The sequence below is a fragment of the Lygodium microphyllum genome, chromosome 6 (assembly GCF_053477565.2).
Source record: "Lygodium microphyllum isolate KBCC chromosome 6, Lygodium_microphyllum_v1.1.10, whole genome shotgun sequence".
Lineage (NCBI taxonomy): Eukaryota > Viridiplantae > Streptophyta > Polypodiopsida > Schizaeales > Lygodiaceae > Lygodium > Lygodium microphyllum.
In genome coordinates, this window is record NC_141140.1 from 123,682,415 (window position 1) to 123,702,036 (window position 19,622).

Below are 19,622 nucleotides of genomic sequence, written 5' to 3' on the forward strand. Positions count from 1 at the left end.
AAAACTTACCCTTCCTTAAGCCGCATCACCCTGTCGTCACAAGAAAGATTTCGTGAACCCATCCATCGCGTAAAATCTGCTGGTGGCTCTTTGTTTCTTGGGGAGATACTAACTACAGTGCTCTCTTCCACCAATGGTATCACAGTAGCACCATAGCCAGCTTTCACAAGTGCTCTTAAACCAGACTGAAAATCTGATATGTAAAAATCAACTACATGCCTCTGCAACAGCAATACAGAACCCAAATAAGGAGGGTATAGATCATGGTGCATCCAAAATTTTGTAGCTTCTTGTCATTGGAGACTACAAATCCATAAAGTTATGAGCTGTTTGCTAGAGAGCAACAAACAAAGAAAGGGTATGTGTCTATGCATTCAAAATACAATTGTAAGACACGAGTCTTCCAAAACTCACAAGTTAAAAGAGAGAGAGTGAAGCGAAAGGTAGAATATGAATCCTCCTCATTATTACAGCAGTAATTTTACAGGGTCTGCAAGGGGAAAAAGCTGCCAAAAGCGTATCTATGCTGCACTCCAGCCCATGTGCAATACTCCAAATTGATGGAATACTCTGAATGTCCTGTCCACAGCAGGTCCCTCATTAGCCACAGAGTCCTTTTTATGATCCACAAACCTCGAGCTCAATCTCAAGGCTCCACCAGAACACCCTCCTAAGGAACCTTCGAAAGTAAAGTGCAGCCACTATCTAGATCTAATAATTGGAAAAAAAGCAGTTGGACCCTCCGTAGGGTTCTGTAAACAGGGTCTTTTTGCCAACCAACCCATCATTCCTTTTGATGTCTCGTGTCAATACTTGAACAAAAGTGGGACATGAAGAGGTTGAATGTTTACAAGTCTAGAGTCAAGACTCAAAAGTAAGTTACAGGAGTAGCTCCAGTTGTTGCACAGTCATCAAACTTGTAACTTCTGTAGTGTAAGTATGTTGTAAGAGGGAAGTACACAAAGATATCTGCAAGAAGGAACCTCACCCCACAGCCTGTTCACCATTCTCTTTCCAACCAATCAAGCATCAAGGACTACTTTACACCATGGTGAACCACAGGACAGACTCCTCACATATCTTCAGCAATTCTCCTCCATATTTTCATTAAGTTTGGTGGTTGAAAAAATTTGGCCACTGAACCAAAAATAAAATACTTTGCTTGGCAAAATTGAAGATGAAACAGCCATAGGTGTTTTTGGAATGTTAATGGAGACACCTAGCCAACATTGTGAACGCCCCATGCAACATAGTGTGCTCACAATTATAACATTCGCTTTATTTTCAATACCTAACAGTTCGAGAAAATAGAAAGAATGACCACTTGAAGCTGAGAATGACAATTATTTAGAAAATTACAACCATAGACACTTAAAAGAAGCGGAGACAAGTTGATGGTTGAAGTTGGAAGAAGTGCTCCAAAAAAGGCTACTGTAATAAATTACAGGTCTATTGTCCTATAAAACAACATCAAGAGGAGGGAGAAATTGAGGGATATGATGATGGAGATAGCCAAGACAAACTTAGGGGCTATCTCAGTTCCCATACATGATTTCAGTGCAGGGAAAACTGATGTAGAATGAGAGGAAATGATCTCTTTTTATAGGAGAAAGAGAGACCTAGTGCAAAGGGGAAAGTGGAGAAGCACAAGTGTCCAACCACATTGCCAGTTCAGCTCGCTACTTTACAGCAGCCAAATGTTGGTTTAAATGGACAGGGAAACAATTTTCAGGCTTTACCACAGGTTTTCCCACCGACCTCTGTACATCCTGGGTACTTTGGAGGTGGATCTGTATTTCAGAGTATGGCTGGTTATGCGCCTGGAAACCAGATTTATGTACCAGGAACAGTGTTTGGGGGTACACAGGGTTTTATGCCAGACCCCATGTATGGCAATATAGGCATACAGCTTGGATTTCAGGGTGTTCAGGGCAGTTTTGGCATGCCACAGGGCACTTTTGGTATGGCTGGTTATCAAAATCAGCAAGCAAGTATTGTGTCTACAAGCCCTATAGTCAATGGTCCGGCAACTCCTATGTTTCAGGCATATCCTACGGATCCTTTGATGGCTCATGAGAAGCCAAAGCCATACAAGGAAGGTGGTGCAGCCGTACAGTTTGACATCTTTCGAGGATTTGAAGATAGGACTAAGGCTCTTTCTTTCTTACAGCAGTTTGATGCCGCATTTGCAGGAGGGAACTTTACAGAGCCTTCTAAGATTCGGAAAGCTACCACTTTTCTTAAGGATAATGCTAGTCAGTGGTGGTGGAGTACACTATTGATGCAAGGACAGGCTCCTACCACTTGGACTTACTTTAAGCAAGTATTTGCTTCTGCTTGGTTGACCAATGAATTTGAGATTGATGTTATGTCAGCTTGGCACAATTTGGATGCATCTAAATGCAAGGATCTGGAAGATTATAACAAGAAGTTTTGGCAGGCTTTGCTTCCAGTCACTTCTTACAGGGTTGTGCCATTGACTGAGCAGATAGAGAAATATTGCTGTGGGCTACCCAAGGAACTTCGGAATTATTGTACAAAGACAAAGGTCACCACTTTGACTCAATTAATTGAGAATGCTACCACAGGAAATGCATTATTGTTGGGACAGTCAAGTGGTTTTGGGGGCAGCATTAAACAGGACAAATCTGAAAATTTTTCAGCAAAGAAGCCATTTGGTAAACAGGTTTCTCAGATTTCTCAAAGCACAAGTGAATCTTGGCAGTTCAAGAAGAAGCCAGCCAAGTTCTTTGAACAGCAATCAAAGGACCAGAAGAAACCTTTTGTGCGCAAGTCTCCTGAAGAGAGAAAGGCTTTAATGGCTGAGAGGAAGTGCTTTATCTGTGAAAGCAGACTGGTCATATTGTGTCTAATTGTCCGGACAAGAATAAGACACCAACTGATGATGATAAAGAGGACAAGAAAGGAAAGAAGCCCAAACCTTCAGCAAGTTTAGTGCCAGATATGCTGGGAGACAAGCCACACTCGGATGCTAATGAGCTCTGCAGAGCTTGGGGTAAAGTTAGGGATCAACATGTACTCATTTTCTTTGATCCTGGAGCTAAGGCAAACTTTATCTCACGAGAGTTGGCTTCTACTTTGGGCATCAGAGCAGATGAGATGGGCTACACAGCAGAGGCAGGGTTGGCATGTCCTAGTCACTCAGAGTCTGTGACACCCATTCTTGGGAAGCTGCGTCTTCATATACAGTCTTATGTTGATGCAGAAGAATTTTATATCATGCCACTTGAAGGCTATGATGTCTTGTTGGGAATGCCATAGATGTTCAGAAAGCATGGTGTGTTGGATGCCTTTAACAAGACACTGACTTTGGAATATAGGGGAAAGACTCATGTGCTTGATGTGAAGCTTAAAGGAGAGTCTGTCCCTGTTGTATCGGCTTCTACCATTACATCTGTAATAAAGAATCATCTTTCTGCGTACTTGATTTTTGCACGTGGTGTCAAGGATAATGATGAGTCAAATTTTTCTATGTTAGATAGAGACAGGTCCGCTTTCTTGTCTCAGTTCAGTGATTGTTTTTCTGACTCATTACCATCACAGTTGCCACCAGAGAGGTCTAAGGATCATGCAATAGATTTGGTGCCACGCAGTAGCCCACCAAATAGACTTCCGTATAGGGTTAGTGCAGCCCAACAGAAAGAGATATTGAGCCAAGTGAATGAGCTCTTAGAAAAAGGGCTGATTCAGCCAAGTTCATCTCCCTTTTGCTCACCAGTGCTCTTAGTGCAGAAGAAGGATGGCTCTTGGTGCATGTGTATAGATTATCGAGCGTTGAACAAGAGTACCATCAAGAACAGGTTCCCCATTCCATGAATTGACGACATCCTTGACCGTTTGGAAGGAGCGTCAATTTTCAGCAAGATAGATTTGAAGAGTGGATACCACCGGATCAAGATTAAGCAAGAGGATGTGCATAAGACTGCATTTAGGACCACGTTTGGTCTCTATGAGTTCTTGGTAATGCCATTTGGACTTACTAATGCTCCTGCTACATTTAATCGAATGATGGACAGGATTTTTCATCCATACAGGCAGTTTGTTGGTACATTCTTTGATGACATGATTGTCTTTTCAAAGAATGAACAGGAGCATAGAGAACACTTGAAAGCGGTCTTTGATGAGCTTTGCAGTAATAGGTTGCTTATCAATGGCAAGAAGAGTGAATTCTTCTTGGAAGAAATCCAGTTCCTGGAGCACATAGTGTCAAAGGATGGTGTCCGAAGGATCCTGCTAAGGTTGAAGCAATTAGAACATGGCGAGATTTGAAGACTGTCCATGATGTTAGAAGCTTCTTGGGTTTGTGTTCTTACTACGGGAGGTTCATTCGCAATTTTGCAGAGATTGCTTCATCTTTACATGCTTTACAGAAGAAAGGAGTCTCTTTCCAGTGGACACAGAAAGAGATTTCAGCTTTTAATCTTCTTAAAGAAAAGATGACTTCTAGTCCAGTGATCATTCTGCCAGATCTTAGGAAGTCATTTGTTGTCCAGTGTGATGCCCGTGGCAATAGCATTGGTGCAGTGCTAATGCAAGATGGCCGGGTAGTGGCTTATGAAAGCAGAATCTTGCGAGGGCCAGAAAAGACTACGCAGGTCTATGAGAAAGAATTGCTGGCTGTGATTCATGCGCTTTCTTGTTGGAAACACTACCTACTTGGGGCAGATTTTGTTGTCCAGACAGATCATCAGACATTGCGTTATTTCTTAACTCAGACTAAGCTGTCAGGAAAGCATATGCGTTGGGCAAACTTTTTGTCAATGTTCCATTTTCAGATTGTGCATGTGGAAGGCAAAAAGAATGTTGTGGCTGATGCTTTGTCAAGGAAGCCACAAATTTCAGCTGTGTCAATTCCTTATCATCATGAGCTTGATGATATGAAGGAACAGTATGTTGATGATGAAGATTTTGCAAGGATCTTTGATCAGCTTATCAATGGACAACATCATGAGCATTATCTTCTCAAGGATGGTTTCATGTTGATGCATGGTAGACTATGTGTGACTATGCCATTGAGACGGAAAGTTATGACAAAGAGTCATTCTCCACCGTATGCAGGGCATCGTGGTATTGATGCAACAGTCAAAGCAGTAGAAACATTCTTTTATTGGCCTACTTTGAGAAGAAATGTGGATGCTTTTGTGCGGCAGTATTTGATTTGCCAGAAGGTCAAGTTTGACAGGCAAAAAGCACCAAGGCTTTTACAGCCATTGCCTATTCCAGATAAACCATGGGAAAGCATAGCTATGGATTTTATCTTTGATCTTCCAAGGACACAGACAGGAAATGATAGGATATGAACTATTATTTGCAGGTTTAGCAAACAGGCTCATTTCATTCCTGTCAAGAAGAAGATAAAACCAGATCAGATGGCACGTTTGTTTATGTGCAATGTCTTCAAGTATCATGGTATGCCACAGTCTATTGTCAGTGACCGTGATCCACAGATGACAAGTCTATTCTAGAGAGGCATATTTGAGAACATGGGCACAACGCTTAAGTTCTCATTGTCATTTCATCCACAGACTGATGGATAGTCAGAAGAGGCAAATTCTACTGTCTTGGATCTGCTTAAGTGCTATGTGTCAGAACACAAGTCAAAGTGGGAGTAGTATTTGCCTTTCGTCGAGTATGCATACAATAATACTGTGCATTCGTCAACAGGCAAAGCCCCTTTTGAAATTGTTGAAGGTGGTAAAAAGGTTCCTCCCATTTTGCATACAAAGGATAAGATCTTTCAGGCAGATCAGTATGTGCAGAATATGGGTGAAATGTATCAGAAAGTTAAGCATGCCCTTGAAAGGACTCGGGCAAAGCAAAAGAAAGTTGTTGATCATCACCGTCGTGAATTGTTGTTTTCACTTGGTGATTGGGTATTGTTGCGGTTTGAAAAGGCACGCTTAAAGAAGCGGAAAGGCAAGGAAAGTCTTTTCACTAAGCTTAGTATGCGATACTATGGGCCTTTTCAAGTAACAGAGAAGATTAGTGATGTCAGCTATAGGCTGAAACTGCCTGACAATTGGAAGATTCATAATGCTTTCCATGTAAGTCTTCTTAGACCTTATGTGGGTGATGTGCCAGAAGATATGCCAGCTGAGGAACAGCCCGAAGTTGAGGAACTTGATGAAATTCTTGTTCCAGAACAGATACTGGCACACAAAGAAAGAAAAGTGAAAGGCAAGGTTGCTAGAAGGTATTTGGTTAAGTTCAAGAACTATCCAGCTATAGATGCTAAGTGGATGGATGAAGGTAAACTTGCAGAGTCACCTAATGTGTTGGAACTTTACCTTGAAGCATTTCGCTTACAACCTACCTTGACCCCTTGTATCTCTAAGCTGAAATAGATTGTCAAAGTGACAATTGCTTAAGAAAGAAATTATGTACAGAAACAAATTTTGTACAGGTTAACACTTATTGTATCCATATGGTTTTCTCAGTGCTAAAGACGTAAGTATTGCTTACAAGAATACAGTTATTACTTCTATTGAATTGAATACATGTTGTAACAATGGTTACTCGATCGGGCATGTATTTTGTGAATTGACTCAGTGGGGATATCATTTTGATGTACCGGCCACTAGATCTCTAGTCAAGGTGATGTGGAGTCATCAAATGAGAATCTGCCACTATGGGGATATCATTGTGGTGTATCGGCCACTATATCTAGAAACAGTGATGTGGAGTCACATGATGATAGTCTGCCATATTTCACAGTTAGAACATACATGTGTTAACAGTGTGTTCAATACACAATGTTGACTGATAGCATGTATGTGTTGTACATGTGCTGCCAGGTGTAAGTTCGCTGGGTTAGCTGGAAGCATGTATAACATTCATGCAAACGAGGACGTTTGCAATTTCGAGAGGGAGGTATGTCACAAGACTGTGACAACTATTACCTTTTTGTTGATTTCTTTATTATATATTTTATTTGGTTTTTCTTTTTCGAAGGATCCCTCTTGAAATCTAAACGCCTAAGTTGTATGGCCAGTTTGTGAAACGGACAGGAGTGTGTTGAAGAACTAGCTTGGAAGAGACTAGTTCAAAGTGAAGATGGACAAATCTTCAAGAGATTAGTCCATGTGGGGTCATCAGTGGAAATTCACTTTCAGTTGAGCTACATTACAAATTTCGATGTAGCTATAGTCTGCAAAGATTGTCAGAAGACTAGTGGGGATGCAATGGAAGCAACTCCTAAAATTGAGGGAGTTACTATTTTTGGACCTCAGAATTTGTTCGCGTCATTATCTTCGTTTTTGCACGGGGATCAATCTTTTGGTCTGTGCCGAGGTCAAATTCTGCACCGAGGATGGAGAATTTTAGACCGAAAGGTTTAAACAGGAAAATTGTTACATGTATGCCATGTGTCACAATTTGGGCATAAATTCCCAAAAGAGAGAGAGAGGGCAGTACAAAAACGAGTTTCAATGCATGGGGGACTCATTTTGTGAAAGGGAGATGGATTGTTGCAAATGGAGAGCTCTTGAGAGCTGGTCTACCTTGTCTATGATGCACAGAGGCTTGAGCTTGCTTCCTACTCTCTCACTTTCTCTCCCTGATAGTATGGTTATACTACAGAATCAAGGGCCTTTCTTTTGATTCAGGTACAACTGTGTGGAATATGCTGTTTTTGCATGAGGCAAGAGCCTCTTTTCTCCAGGAACAAGAGCAATTGTTTGCTGCCCACAAACAGGAACAAGAGAGGGTGGTAACCTCACCAAGCAAGTATCTGAAACAGCATTAAATCAGTTCTGATTCTGGACTGTTCAGAGGTTTTTTTCAGAGCCCAATTGATGTCAGAATCAAGGGGCACTTGGCCCAGATGATGCAGGACAGTGCAGGGAACAATATGAGCTGAGAACAGGTATCAGAACAGGTCTGAACCAGTAATTACAGTGGGCTGAACAGTACAGGGAACAGTATGAGTTGTAAACAGGTTTCAGAACAGGTCTGGACCAGTAAATACAGCAGGTTGAAATGGTCAATTCTGCACTCCAACCAGAAGATTCAGACTTGGGCAAAGTTTCCCCCCCTGGGCAACTTTATTTGGGTCAATAATTGTATTGTTATGCTGTCAAATTTCACCCAGAATAGGTGAAAGACAGCCCATTGTACTTTCTCTTTTTAAAAATAAAGAAATACCGCAAGGGGCGCCTAACTTAGGGGCCAACAGGGTGTATGTGTTGCAACAGGAGCATTCTAGCTTCCTGTATGTCTTCTTGATTCTGTGTCTTTAAGTTCAGGTAAAGTGGGCGACTGTTAAATTGGGTGAAAGCATTCATTTATTTTGGTTGTACACTACCACCCTTCCCAGTGAACAGGCCGGTTACAGGACTACTGCCCACTCTTGCTTACTGTCTTGTGTTCACACACACACTCTGTGTGTGTGTGTGTGTGTGTGTGTGTGTTTTCAACAAAAACAGCCCCAAAACAAGCTTAATTAGTAGAATTACAAAAACTTTCATTGAAAGAAACACATTCCTAGAGAGTATCTATGTCCCATAAGCCAAACCCTAATTTTTAGCCTAACCCTAATTTGGGAAGATCTAACCATCTATAAATAGACAAGTTGCCTATCACTCAACCTTAGTCTCATTTTTGAAGCTTACAAGTGCCTTCTCACTACTATCCACACCCCGTACACGGAGGATATCTCAACTAGAATTGTTGCCCATCGCTGTCTACCATCATGCGCCCGTCTCCAAGCCTTCTACTATTGTTTCGAACCTCTCTACCAGTTGGCAACTGCTCTCCAAGTTGGAACAGCCTGTGTCTACTACTTCCACACCGTCTCTTGATGTCGTACAAGCTATTAGCCTACCACCCTACTACCACGTCAGCCCTACTACTGCATTTGACTAATTTTTGCATTCACATGACCTATTGCCACATCATCAGCAAACCTGTATTTTGCTGATATGCATCATCTCTTGCCCATCTATCATTGATCCAATCATCACAAGCTGTGTTTGTTGCTGCCAGACACATTCAGAGGCTGCCTACTACATCTTGGGATCCGTCACGGTACGACACTCTCTTCCACTGGTACTCTTTACCCCTATTCTCAAGATACTAGAGTTAGGGGGTCAATTTTCACCTTGCGTAGTGTGTTCACTGCATTTAACATTATATCTCCTTGTTCACTATTCAAATTTCATTATCTACTATGTTCATTGACTCTGTTTTAATGCAAACCCTAATTGTGTTTCTTCATAAGTCCACCATATCCTACGACCACTCATCAATGGTCAGCTCTAATGTACTTTTCTTTATATCTAGTAAAGTGCAAAGGAAACAAATTTAATGAATAATTAAATGTGCAAAATAATAAAAAGGATATAAATTCTTTTGTTGTTTGTTATGATGTACTTTGATGGGTACATCAATGGATATGGCAAATATATTCAAATCTAGTGTTCTATGTCTTGAATGCCAAAGTGAAACCAGCCTTCCTTCTCCAAGGGGATGGTAATGACCCGATTAATCAACAATTACAGCAAGCATAGAATTCATGCAAACCAAAAATGTAAACGTTACCACTTAATCTTGGACAATGGACAACCTGTTGGCCCCAAACCTAGCACCCCTTGCAGTATTTATTTAACTTGTATTGCTAAAGGTTGAAGTACACTAAGATCCAACCTGATCTCCTTCAATCTTCAATGCATCTTAATATCCATAGTAACCAGCAAGCCTTCAAACCAATTTGCCCCTTGGTTTGCTTGGGGCTTGGCCTTCAATTTGCTCCATAGATGACAAATTTTATCCCAAACTTAATACTGGTTGACTGACCTCTTGAAATCCTCTGAACCCCCATATTTCCACAAGAGCGTGCAATGGAAACAGGAAAATAAACGCAAAGAGGAGACAAAGAGAGAACACAAAAGAGAAAAGGAACAATGTGAATGCAATTTGAAGGTACAAGGTTGCAACAGTCAACCCCAACATGCAACTTTACACATCAGTGTGGGTTCCAAACGGTAACAGATGGATGAGAGAATAAGGAGGACTAAATAATCACAAAGGATGAATGATGGATTACGAGAATGGGAGGGCAAGCCACCTATATATAGGCAAACTATGGCCACAAGTGGGAAAACCCTAAAAAATGGACAAAAGTGCCCAAAAAGAAATGCACTAATGTGCCCTTCGTCTAAAGTGTCTAAAACACATAACATGACAGACAAATACAATGTCAGAGCTCCTAATGTCTTTGTCTAACTTAACACTAAGGCTCACAAGTAGGAAATGCCACACAAGACAAGCAACTGCTAACACCCCATCTTAGATCCTAGATGGGGCGCAAGGCCAAAGAAGATGCGGATCCGAGGGTGGCAGAAAGAGTACCAATACCAAAGAAGCCCATCGAATAAAACAGCCAGCCAAGGAGCAAGACCTCTCTCCATGTAAAAATCCGATCAAACCAAAAGCCACCAAAGGGAAAAGGAAACAAAGAGGCCTTCAACAAATCACTCTAGAAAATGCTAATCAAGGATGGGTGAGCCAAGCCTCTAACTCAACTAGGAGACAATAGCGAGGAACTATCGAAGGTGCCATAAGCTACATAGAAACAGCATGAACCAAGAGCCAACCAACAGGGGATGGTAGCTTAATGACGAAGAAAAAAATTTGCCATATAAGAAAAGGCCCAAAGTGAAGTGAAAACCTTAAAGAAACTCCTCACAATCTTCGAAAGCCCCCCTTGAAACATAAAGGGTAAGGAAATCCACAACCACATCACCAATATCATCCCCCTTTGAAAGAAACGGGAGGCATGAGGAAACCACCAAAGATTGTGGGAAATGGATGAAACTTGTGGAATAATTTGTGCACAAACGGAAGCAAATACAGCTATAGAAAGCTACATCACAGGGCCTTACACAATGGAAGGAAAATGGGGCATTGATAGCCCCTTCTCTTGACAACCTATCACAAAAGTGTCTCCTGTAAATGAATCCTTAACAAAAACGACCGGCTCAATGAAGACAATGTGGATCCCGAATCTAAGAAGGCCATGAATTGAGAGAAGATGAAAGCCTAAGTCCAGAATATGTAGGACCTCTAAAGCGGAGCTCAATGGATGTTCAGACAATAGAGGCAACGTGCCAACACCACGAATAGGCACTAAAGAGATGTCACCAGATACACCAACAGTGACAATACCCTTAGACGAACACTTTGCCACTTTGATCTTGAACAAAGAACAGCTTCTTGGCCCCAAAACCCGCATCCCTTGCAATATTTCTTTACCTTCTATTACAAATGGATGGAGTACAACTAAGATTCTCCAATCTCCTCCACTAATCCAAGTGCCACTTGCTATCAAAACTAACCAGCAAGCCTTCAAACTAATTTGCCTATTTGTTCACTTGGAAAATTGGACTTCACTCTAAAGTCTATTCCTTGAAAGACAAATTCAGCCCCTAATCTGATGTTGATTGGCTTGCCTCTTAAAACTCCCCAAAAAATCTTTAATTTCAACTACTGGAATTCAAATCCTAGGCCCTTAATTTTGAGATCGCATCCTAAGGTGTGTCAAAACTCTAATTTTTGTTGCAAATTAGGGTTTATAACAAAGATTCACTAATATCTCTTCCTCTAATGACTCAGACTACTAGAAAATGTAAGGGGTGTTGAGAAATGGCTGGAGAATGAGAGAGCATGCTGAAGAGAGAGAAAATTCATGCTTTCGTCACAGGAAAATGGAAAAAATCAACCACCGCTCTATCTCGACAACCATGAAAGCTGTCTCTACTAATGGAACACACTGAATACAATGTTTAGCTGAAACATCTCTCAAACTCCTGTCACCTACTACTGTAGTCTCTTCAAGGGATGCCACCAACTCCCCAAGGGTAGCAACTATGGCAACCTTCTCTCTATCTCTCTCAGCTTGCACAAGGCTGAAAGGACCCTCTCTCTCTCTCTCTCTCTCTCTCTCTCTCTCTCTCTCAAAAACATCTTTTCCACTTGAATGGGCAAGTTTTGCCGAGTGGAAGCCTTCTAATCCCATGTTCCAACATTATTCAGCTTATTAAATTAATTTCTAGTGCCCAAAAAAACGATTCCGACAGCCAATAATTAAAGTGCCTATACCAATTTGTCTCCAAAGTGTCCCTGAGCAGTTATTGATGACCCCTACATTGGCATTAATTAATTAATCTATACCTAGTCTCAAACGTTACCACTGACATTAGTAGCCAATAAATTGGTCCAGGCCACAATCTAACATCGGGTACTACTTAGAAACTGTCAAACATAACTTATTACAAGTTTTGCCTTTGGCACCAACAACTGATAGTAAGGGATTCTCGATTCCACATTGTGAAAAAATTAACTTGCACTTCACATGAGCAAGTCACATTAGCACATTTGATTGACTTGTAATCAAATGCTAAGCAAAGCAATAGAATTGTATATCCTCATGACAAACCATCCCTTGAAATTCTTGCAATCGTCCACAATTGCACTATATGTGCCAAAGAATCCATTGCCACTACTAGAAATAGATACTAGTATCATAGTCAAACAAAATGTGCATCTACTGCTTAACCATGCTCATGCCATTTGCATGTGAAATTCCAACCACTTAAGCCAGTTATAATCCACACATATGAATCATAACCACTAGCAAAACCATAAGTCATGCATCCACATGCCAAAACCCAACTATGTTTTGATCACTTAGGCATTGTAATGCATAAATTTAAGCATAAACAACAACTCATAGTAGTGATGTACCACATGATAGTCATGTAAAGCATACATCAACTACAAACCACATGTAACTTATGCAATTATACTTCTCTTGCATCACCTGCAAATGTATATCGCATGCCATCAATGTATCCCATACATGCCTTGCAAATGTACATCACATGCAAATGTACATTTCATATATTCCATGCATGTCAATAGCCTTGCAACTATATAGTTTCAAAGCCTAGGTGAAAACCATACACATTTGTATACCAAACTCATAGTAACTAGTATACTGAATAATGATCCCAATGGCAAAAATACTTACAGAGTACAATACCCTAGATGCAAACCAAGTACATTCAAGATCCACTACATAACTGAGCTGTCCATCACTAGGAAAGTGGAGATACAACCTCCCTATCGAGCATCAAGCAATACTCTAGACCTTCTATGCTTTGTTGAGCCTGTAAGAGCCCAATCTAAAACTGGCTCTAATTGAAACACATCAAGGTAAAATGTATCACTGAGAATAATCTACCAAGTCATCCTCCCCTATCCAATTACATGATTTCAAAGGTGAAACAATGCCAAAGCTTCACCAAGAAGCACATGGAAACTTTATCTCTAACTTTACTTGCCTTGAAACCTCCACAAAATTCTAAGTCTTTTTCTCTCTTGAGTATTGTAATGCTTTATACTTTCACATTGCTACAATTCCAACTTAACTAATATGCAACATTGCATCTACTTGACTAGCCCCTCCTGTATACCTGGCATGCTAGAGGCACCGAATGCATTAGGAAAAACATTCTCATTTGCACACTTTGGACCATTGCCATGTGACTATACATGAAAATTTGTATACTAGTAGTCATACCAAGATACATTTTCCCATATATTGCATTTGCATTTACCTCATGCAAGCATTACTAGATACATTTTTCCTCATAACCAGTACTATATGGAGCATTTGCATGACCAACATCAATACCATGGGTCCCAAACATAATGGGCTATATATATGCATTGCCAAACTTGTCACTTTGTGCCCCAACGTCATGCCAACAATGCTATACATGGGTTATGCATATTATCAACCATACCCAAACACATTGGGCCTTGCACACCATGCATTTGGTTGTTGTATACCGTAAGGAGTTATGCTATACATCCCTGTGTACAGTCCCTAACCCATCATAGCATGAAAATTAGTGCCACCACCAAAATACCTTGGCTGCCCCATGATTGCATGCATACCTTGCTATCCAAAAAGCACCGGATTGGCACTTCTAAGTTGGTCTTCTATATGCATCAATTGCCCCATTAGCATCATTGGCTTATACTCACTACCCACATTCGGAACATCATACTTCTGTATTGCCACTTTCTTCGATGCATCTTGCTGTCCGAAAGCTCTTGAAGACGATTTCCTCTTCTTGCCTTTGCTGCCCTATTCTAAGGAGTTCAAAAAGTGCATCAATTCAGGATCTTTTGCCAATTGTACAAGCATTTTAGCTGCTATCCTCGGCTGATCTTTAAACTCCTCATCAAATTCCTCTTCCTCTTGCTGGTCATCAACTTCAAAAGACCTAGAAGGACCCACATTTTAGTCTAAACCAACATTATAGCTAGTTGTCCATGCTACATGCCTTGTCCAAGATCAAGCATTGCATTTTCCCCAACACTTTGTAAATTTTCAGATTGAGAGGCATCGTCCTTGCTTGATCCCATCTCACCATCTAAAGACATTCTTGCTATAATGGTCAACTGAATACAATTTCAACACTAGAGCAAAACTTCTAACCCTTAATCATGTGCCTTGGGCGTACTAAGTCAAGGGATTTGATGGTATCCCAGCAATGGAACCATGAAACCAGCCTCTCTTCTCAAAGAGGGTGGTAATAACCTGAAAAATCAATAATTACAGCAAGTATAAAATTCACATAAACTAAAAATGCACATTTTACCACTTTAATATTGGACAATGAACATCCTATTGGCCACAAAATTGACGCCCCTTGCAGTATTCTTTAGTTGTTATTGCAAATGGATAGAGTACAGCTGAGATTCTCCAATCTCCTCCGCTAGTCAGACTACCTCTTCTTGTCAAAATTAACCAGCAAGCCTTCAAACCAATTTTCCCTTTGGTTCGCTTGGGAAATTGGCCTCCACCCTGCTCCTTGAAAGATAAATTCAGCCCCAAATCTGATATTGGCTAGCTAGCCTCTTTAATCTCCTCCTTGAAATTCTTTGATTTTGAGCTGCTGAAATTCAAGTCCTAGGCCCTCATCTTATGCACATATCCCAATGTGGCTATCAAAAATCTAATTTTTGCTATCTCTTCCTCTGAGGACTCAAACTACTAGAAAATGTTGAGAGGAGTTGAGAAATAGTTGGAGAATGAGAGAGAATCCTTAAGAGAATCCATCACGAGAAAATTGAAGAAATCAGTCACTACCCTTTCTAGACAACTATGAAAGCTATCTCCACTCATGAAACACAACGAATATGATGTTGTTTGACTGAAACAACCGTTGTAGTCTCTTCAGGACATGCCACCAACTCCCAAAGGGTCTCTTGCTAGCTAGAAATGTCCTATCAACTATTGTAGCAGCTATGACAGTTGTCTCTTTATCTCTCTCAACTTGCACAAGGTTGGAATGCCCCCCCCCTTCTCTCTCTCTCTCTCTCTCTCTCTCTCTCTCTCTCTCTCTCCAACCTCAAAAACGTATTTTCCACTTGCATGGGCAAGTTTTGCTAGTGGCAGCCTTCTAATCCCATTTTCCAACATTATCTAGTTTATTAAATTAATTTTCAGAATATTAATTCTAAAAAATAATTTAATAATTATTCTAGTGCCCAAAAAAATATTCCACCAACCAATAATTAAATTGGCTAGGCTAATTTGTCTCCCAAGTGTCCCTCGGCAATTATTCACCCCTAGTTTGGCATTAATTAATTAATTAATACCTAGTCTCTAACGTCACCATTGACAATAGTAACCAATAAATTGATCTAAGTCAAAATCTAACACTGGGTACCACCTAGTATCTATCAAACATAACTTATTACAAGTTTTGCATTTGGCACCAACTAATATTTTGGAGTCCTAGTTCCCACACTATGAAATAATTAACTTGCACTTTATATGTGCAAGTTACATTAGCACATTTGATTAAGTTTTAATCAAATGCTAAGCAAAGCAATAGAATTTCATATCTTGATGACACTCATACCATGTGAGAGTGCACAATGGAAAGAGAAAAGTGAACACAAAGAGGAGACAAAGAGAGAATGCAAGAGAGAGAAGGAACAATGTGACTGCAATGGGTGAAGGGACGAGGTTCCAACAATCAGCCCCAACACACAACTCTACACATCAATATGGGCCCCAAACGATAGCAAGGGGATGAGAGAATGAGAAGGGTTGGTTAATCACGAAGGATCAATGATGGATAATCAGCATGGGAGGGCAAGCCACCTAGATATAGGCAACTAGGGCCAAAAGTGACAAAATCCTAAAAATTGCCAAAATTGCCCAAAAAGAAATACACTATTGTGCCCTCCATCTAAAGTGTCTAAAACACATAAAATGATAAACAAATACAATGTTAAAGCTCCTAATGTCCTCGTTTCTGACATAGACTGAGGCTCACAAGTAGAAGATGACCACACAACACATGATTGCTAATAATTCCAACTACTGGATTTCCAGTACAAGGCCCCCATTTCCGATGACTCTTCTCAAAGTGGTTGGTAAACCCTGATTTCTGCTGTAAATTAGGGTTTAACAACAAAAATTCTTCAATTACATCCACTTGGGACTGAATTTGGCTTAGATCTCTTAAGGGAAACTATGAATTGGCTCAAAGCATGGAGAGGAAGCTAAAAATTTCCGCCATGCTAGAATGAGGCCCAAACAACCTCATATAGTCTTTCCCTCGCTTGTATGGAAAGGTTTTGCCAAATGGCAGCCTTCTAGTTGCATTTTCCAGCAATTTTCAGTCCAAATTTAATTAATTTTCAGAATATTTACCAACCAACAGTTAAATTGGCTAGGCCAATTTGTTACCCAAGTATTCCTAAGAATTTAGCCCTTGAACTAGCATTAATTATATAATCAATACCTACTTCCTAATGCCACCAATGAATTAATGACTGATAAAATGATCTAGGCCAAATGTAACCAGGTACCACCTAGTGCCTGTCAAGTACAACTTATTACAATTTTTTTCTTTGACACCAACTAACATCTCAGGATCCTTGGCCCATCACTGTGAAATAACTAACTTACACATCACATGTGTTAGCAAGTTTGTCAATTGATATGTGAGCCTGTGCATGCCTATCAAGGCTGGGCACATTGTCTTTTATCTAGACATTATTTTAGTGATTTTTCTGCGGTATTTGTGGCATTTTAATACTGGCCAACCAACTGCCATTTTAGGCCTATTTTATGCCTATTTACTCTCTAGCTCCTCCTCCTTCCATTCAGTCATCATCATTCTTCAAGTGGTCTTCGTGTTGGAGAGAAGCCAGTGTCGAAGCCCACACAGCCAATGACTCACTATTGTATATGTTATTTTCGTGTTTGATATATGGATTCCATTTCTTGAGCACATCTCTAAGTTCTCTTCTTTTGTAGTGTGCTTTTCTTTTCTCTTTTGTCCTGTGTTCAACAGTTTATTTCAACACTTGTCCATGCTTCCATTGCTGCATCACTTCTGACATGATATTAGATTGCCAAATCTTGGTTTCTACTCGATTTTTCAGCTGATTACAGGTCTCTCTTCCCTTTGCTAATCAAGCGGCCTGCTGCTGCTGGTTTTCAGCCTATGTGTACTCAGCTACTGCCTACATTTTCAGACTAGCAACCTGTGTTTTCAGCCTACACCTGGATTCCAGCCTGCAATCGTCAGTTTGCTGCATTAAATGCAAGACCAGCCTGTGTTTTTTGGTTTTGTGGCCCTAAACATGGCTGGATGACTATTAGCACTAGCCGTTTTTGCTATTTCTGGCAATATTTGACTGGTTTTTCTTCATTTTGCAGCAGTTGCCCTTTGTTTCTGATCAGATTTTTGGTTGCACTACATGTGAACTCTCATTTTGTGAAGTCTTTGCTGTTGGCTTGGTTGTATTCCCTCTCCGTATTCTTGCTATCCTCTATCTTCTCTTCTTATCCTCTCCTGATGGCTCCTCCATGCACTTCTACAGATGATAAGTACATGGATTTGACTATCTTACACAGAGTGCTGTGATGAAAGCTTGGTTTGTGCAAAAGTTGATTTGGTACATTGTTTGTGGAGCTATTCCTCAATCTCAAGGCCCTTTTTCTCTTTCCGAAGATTTTGACGAAGACAACCATGAGAATGCTATAACCACCTTCCTTCCGTGGATGGGTGGTAAATCCCCGATTACAACTTAATTACGACAGCCAACAATTAATACAAATCTGAAAATACAAATTTACCTACTGATCTTGGACAATGCACACCCAATTGGCCCCAAAATTGGTACCCCTTTCGGTATTTCTTTAGCTTATTGAAGAAAAAGTTGATTTACAATGGGATTCTCCCAATCCCTTTCGGTATTCCGACTCCCCTTGCTGTTTAAAATCACCAGCAAGTCTTTAATCTGATTTGTCCCCCTAATTCAAGCAATCAATTGGCCTTCACCCGCTTTGATGGAGATGGAAAATGCCCAAATTCAATTATTTGCTAGTCCCTCCACTTAAATAGGCTAAAAACAGCTTCAACCCTGTTGAATCCAAGTCTTGGAGCTTTCAATTTCTGGCACGATTCCCAAGGCTGCTATAAATTAGGGGTTTTACAGTAGAGAAATCTTACATTTCTCAGCCTCCAAGGATCCAAATGCTGAGATCTTCAGAGCAAGGCTGTAAAATGGCTGGGAGATGAGAGAGAAAGCTGTAGAGAGAGAAAATTCAGAGTTTTGTCGCGAAGAATGACTGAAAATCTGTCAAATGCAGCTGCTGCCCTGCCACAACAGCTTGTAGATGCAAAGAACTGAAGAAAATCAATCATTATCTGCTGTTGCCCTATCTTAGCAGCTTGTAGATGATGTCTCCTGCTGTTGATTGGTCTTCTCCAACCCTTGGCGACCTCAAAAGGTCCTCCAATGGCTGCAAATTAGACCAACAACCTCAGGCTGAATTTATAAAAATGCCTCTCTTCAGCCTCTAAAGACGTTTTTCAGTCTTGCATGGGCATTTTTGACAAGTGGCAGCCTTCCCAAATGGTTTTTCCAGTATTCTCCATATTTACATATTAATTTTCAGTCTTTAAATACTGAAAATTAATCTAATAATTATTTTGGTGCCCTAAAAAATATTATGACTAGCCAATAATTAAATTGGCTAGGCAACTAAATGTCTCTGCGCCATCTTTGACCATCAAATCGGCGTTAGGTACCATTAAACGCCACTTATGGCCAAATGAATGACCTAGGCCAACAACTGGCACCAGATACCACCAAGTACCTGTCCGACATAGCTTATAGTACCTTTTTCCTTTGACATCCTGTGATTTCTTCGGGTCCCAGGCTCGTAAATTTACTTTAACCCCAGTTGCACCTCACATGTGCAACATTTACTTAATCATGTGATTAAAATTTAATCCACAAGTTAATTGAGGTTTCAAAAATAGGTTTCAAAATACATGTCCTCATGACAAATGCTATGCTTACATGGGATTTGAACAATGCACATGCATATGCTGCACTGCTTCAGTGTATTTCCAAAGAAGTTCTACCGACAATTACCTCTTGCAAGACATCCCCAAAAATATGGTCGAAGTTTCAAATGATGTACGAGGCACCTTCCACTATGCGTGCCATGACTCTTTATGGACAACTTCAATAGATAAAGTTTGAGCCAAACAACA

General features: G+C 40.5%; 2 protein-coding genes across 5 annotated transcripts in view; one reads left to right on the forward strand and one right to left on the reverse strand.

Moving 5' to 3' along the window:
- The window catches only part of LOC148035069 (protein SHOU4-like), a 30,730-nt gene that overhangs the window by 798 nt on the left and 10,310 nt on the right, over positions 1-19,622 (reverse strand). For 3 of the 4 annotated variants that reach the window (XM_087679982.1, XM_087679985.1, XM_087679984.1), the window contains one exon: positions 10-221. In XM_087679982.1, coding sequence (XP_087536108.1) covers positions 10-221 — 212 coding nt within the window. Of the gene's footprint in view, positions 1-9; positions 222-414; positions 580-19,622 lie in introns of those variants that run through there. The other variant, XM_087679986.1, reaches the window with a different exon arrangement.
- Positions 5,676-6,365, forward strand: LOC148035070 (uncharacterized). Its single transcript, XM_087680446.1, has one exon. The coding sequence runs from the start codon at positions 5,784-5,786 to the stop codon at positions 6,363-6,365; it is 582 nt and encodes a 193-aa protein (XP_087536572.1). The 5' UTR covers positions 5,676-5,783.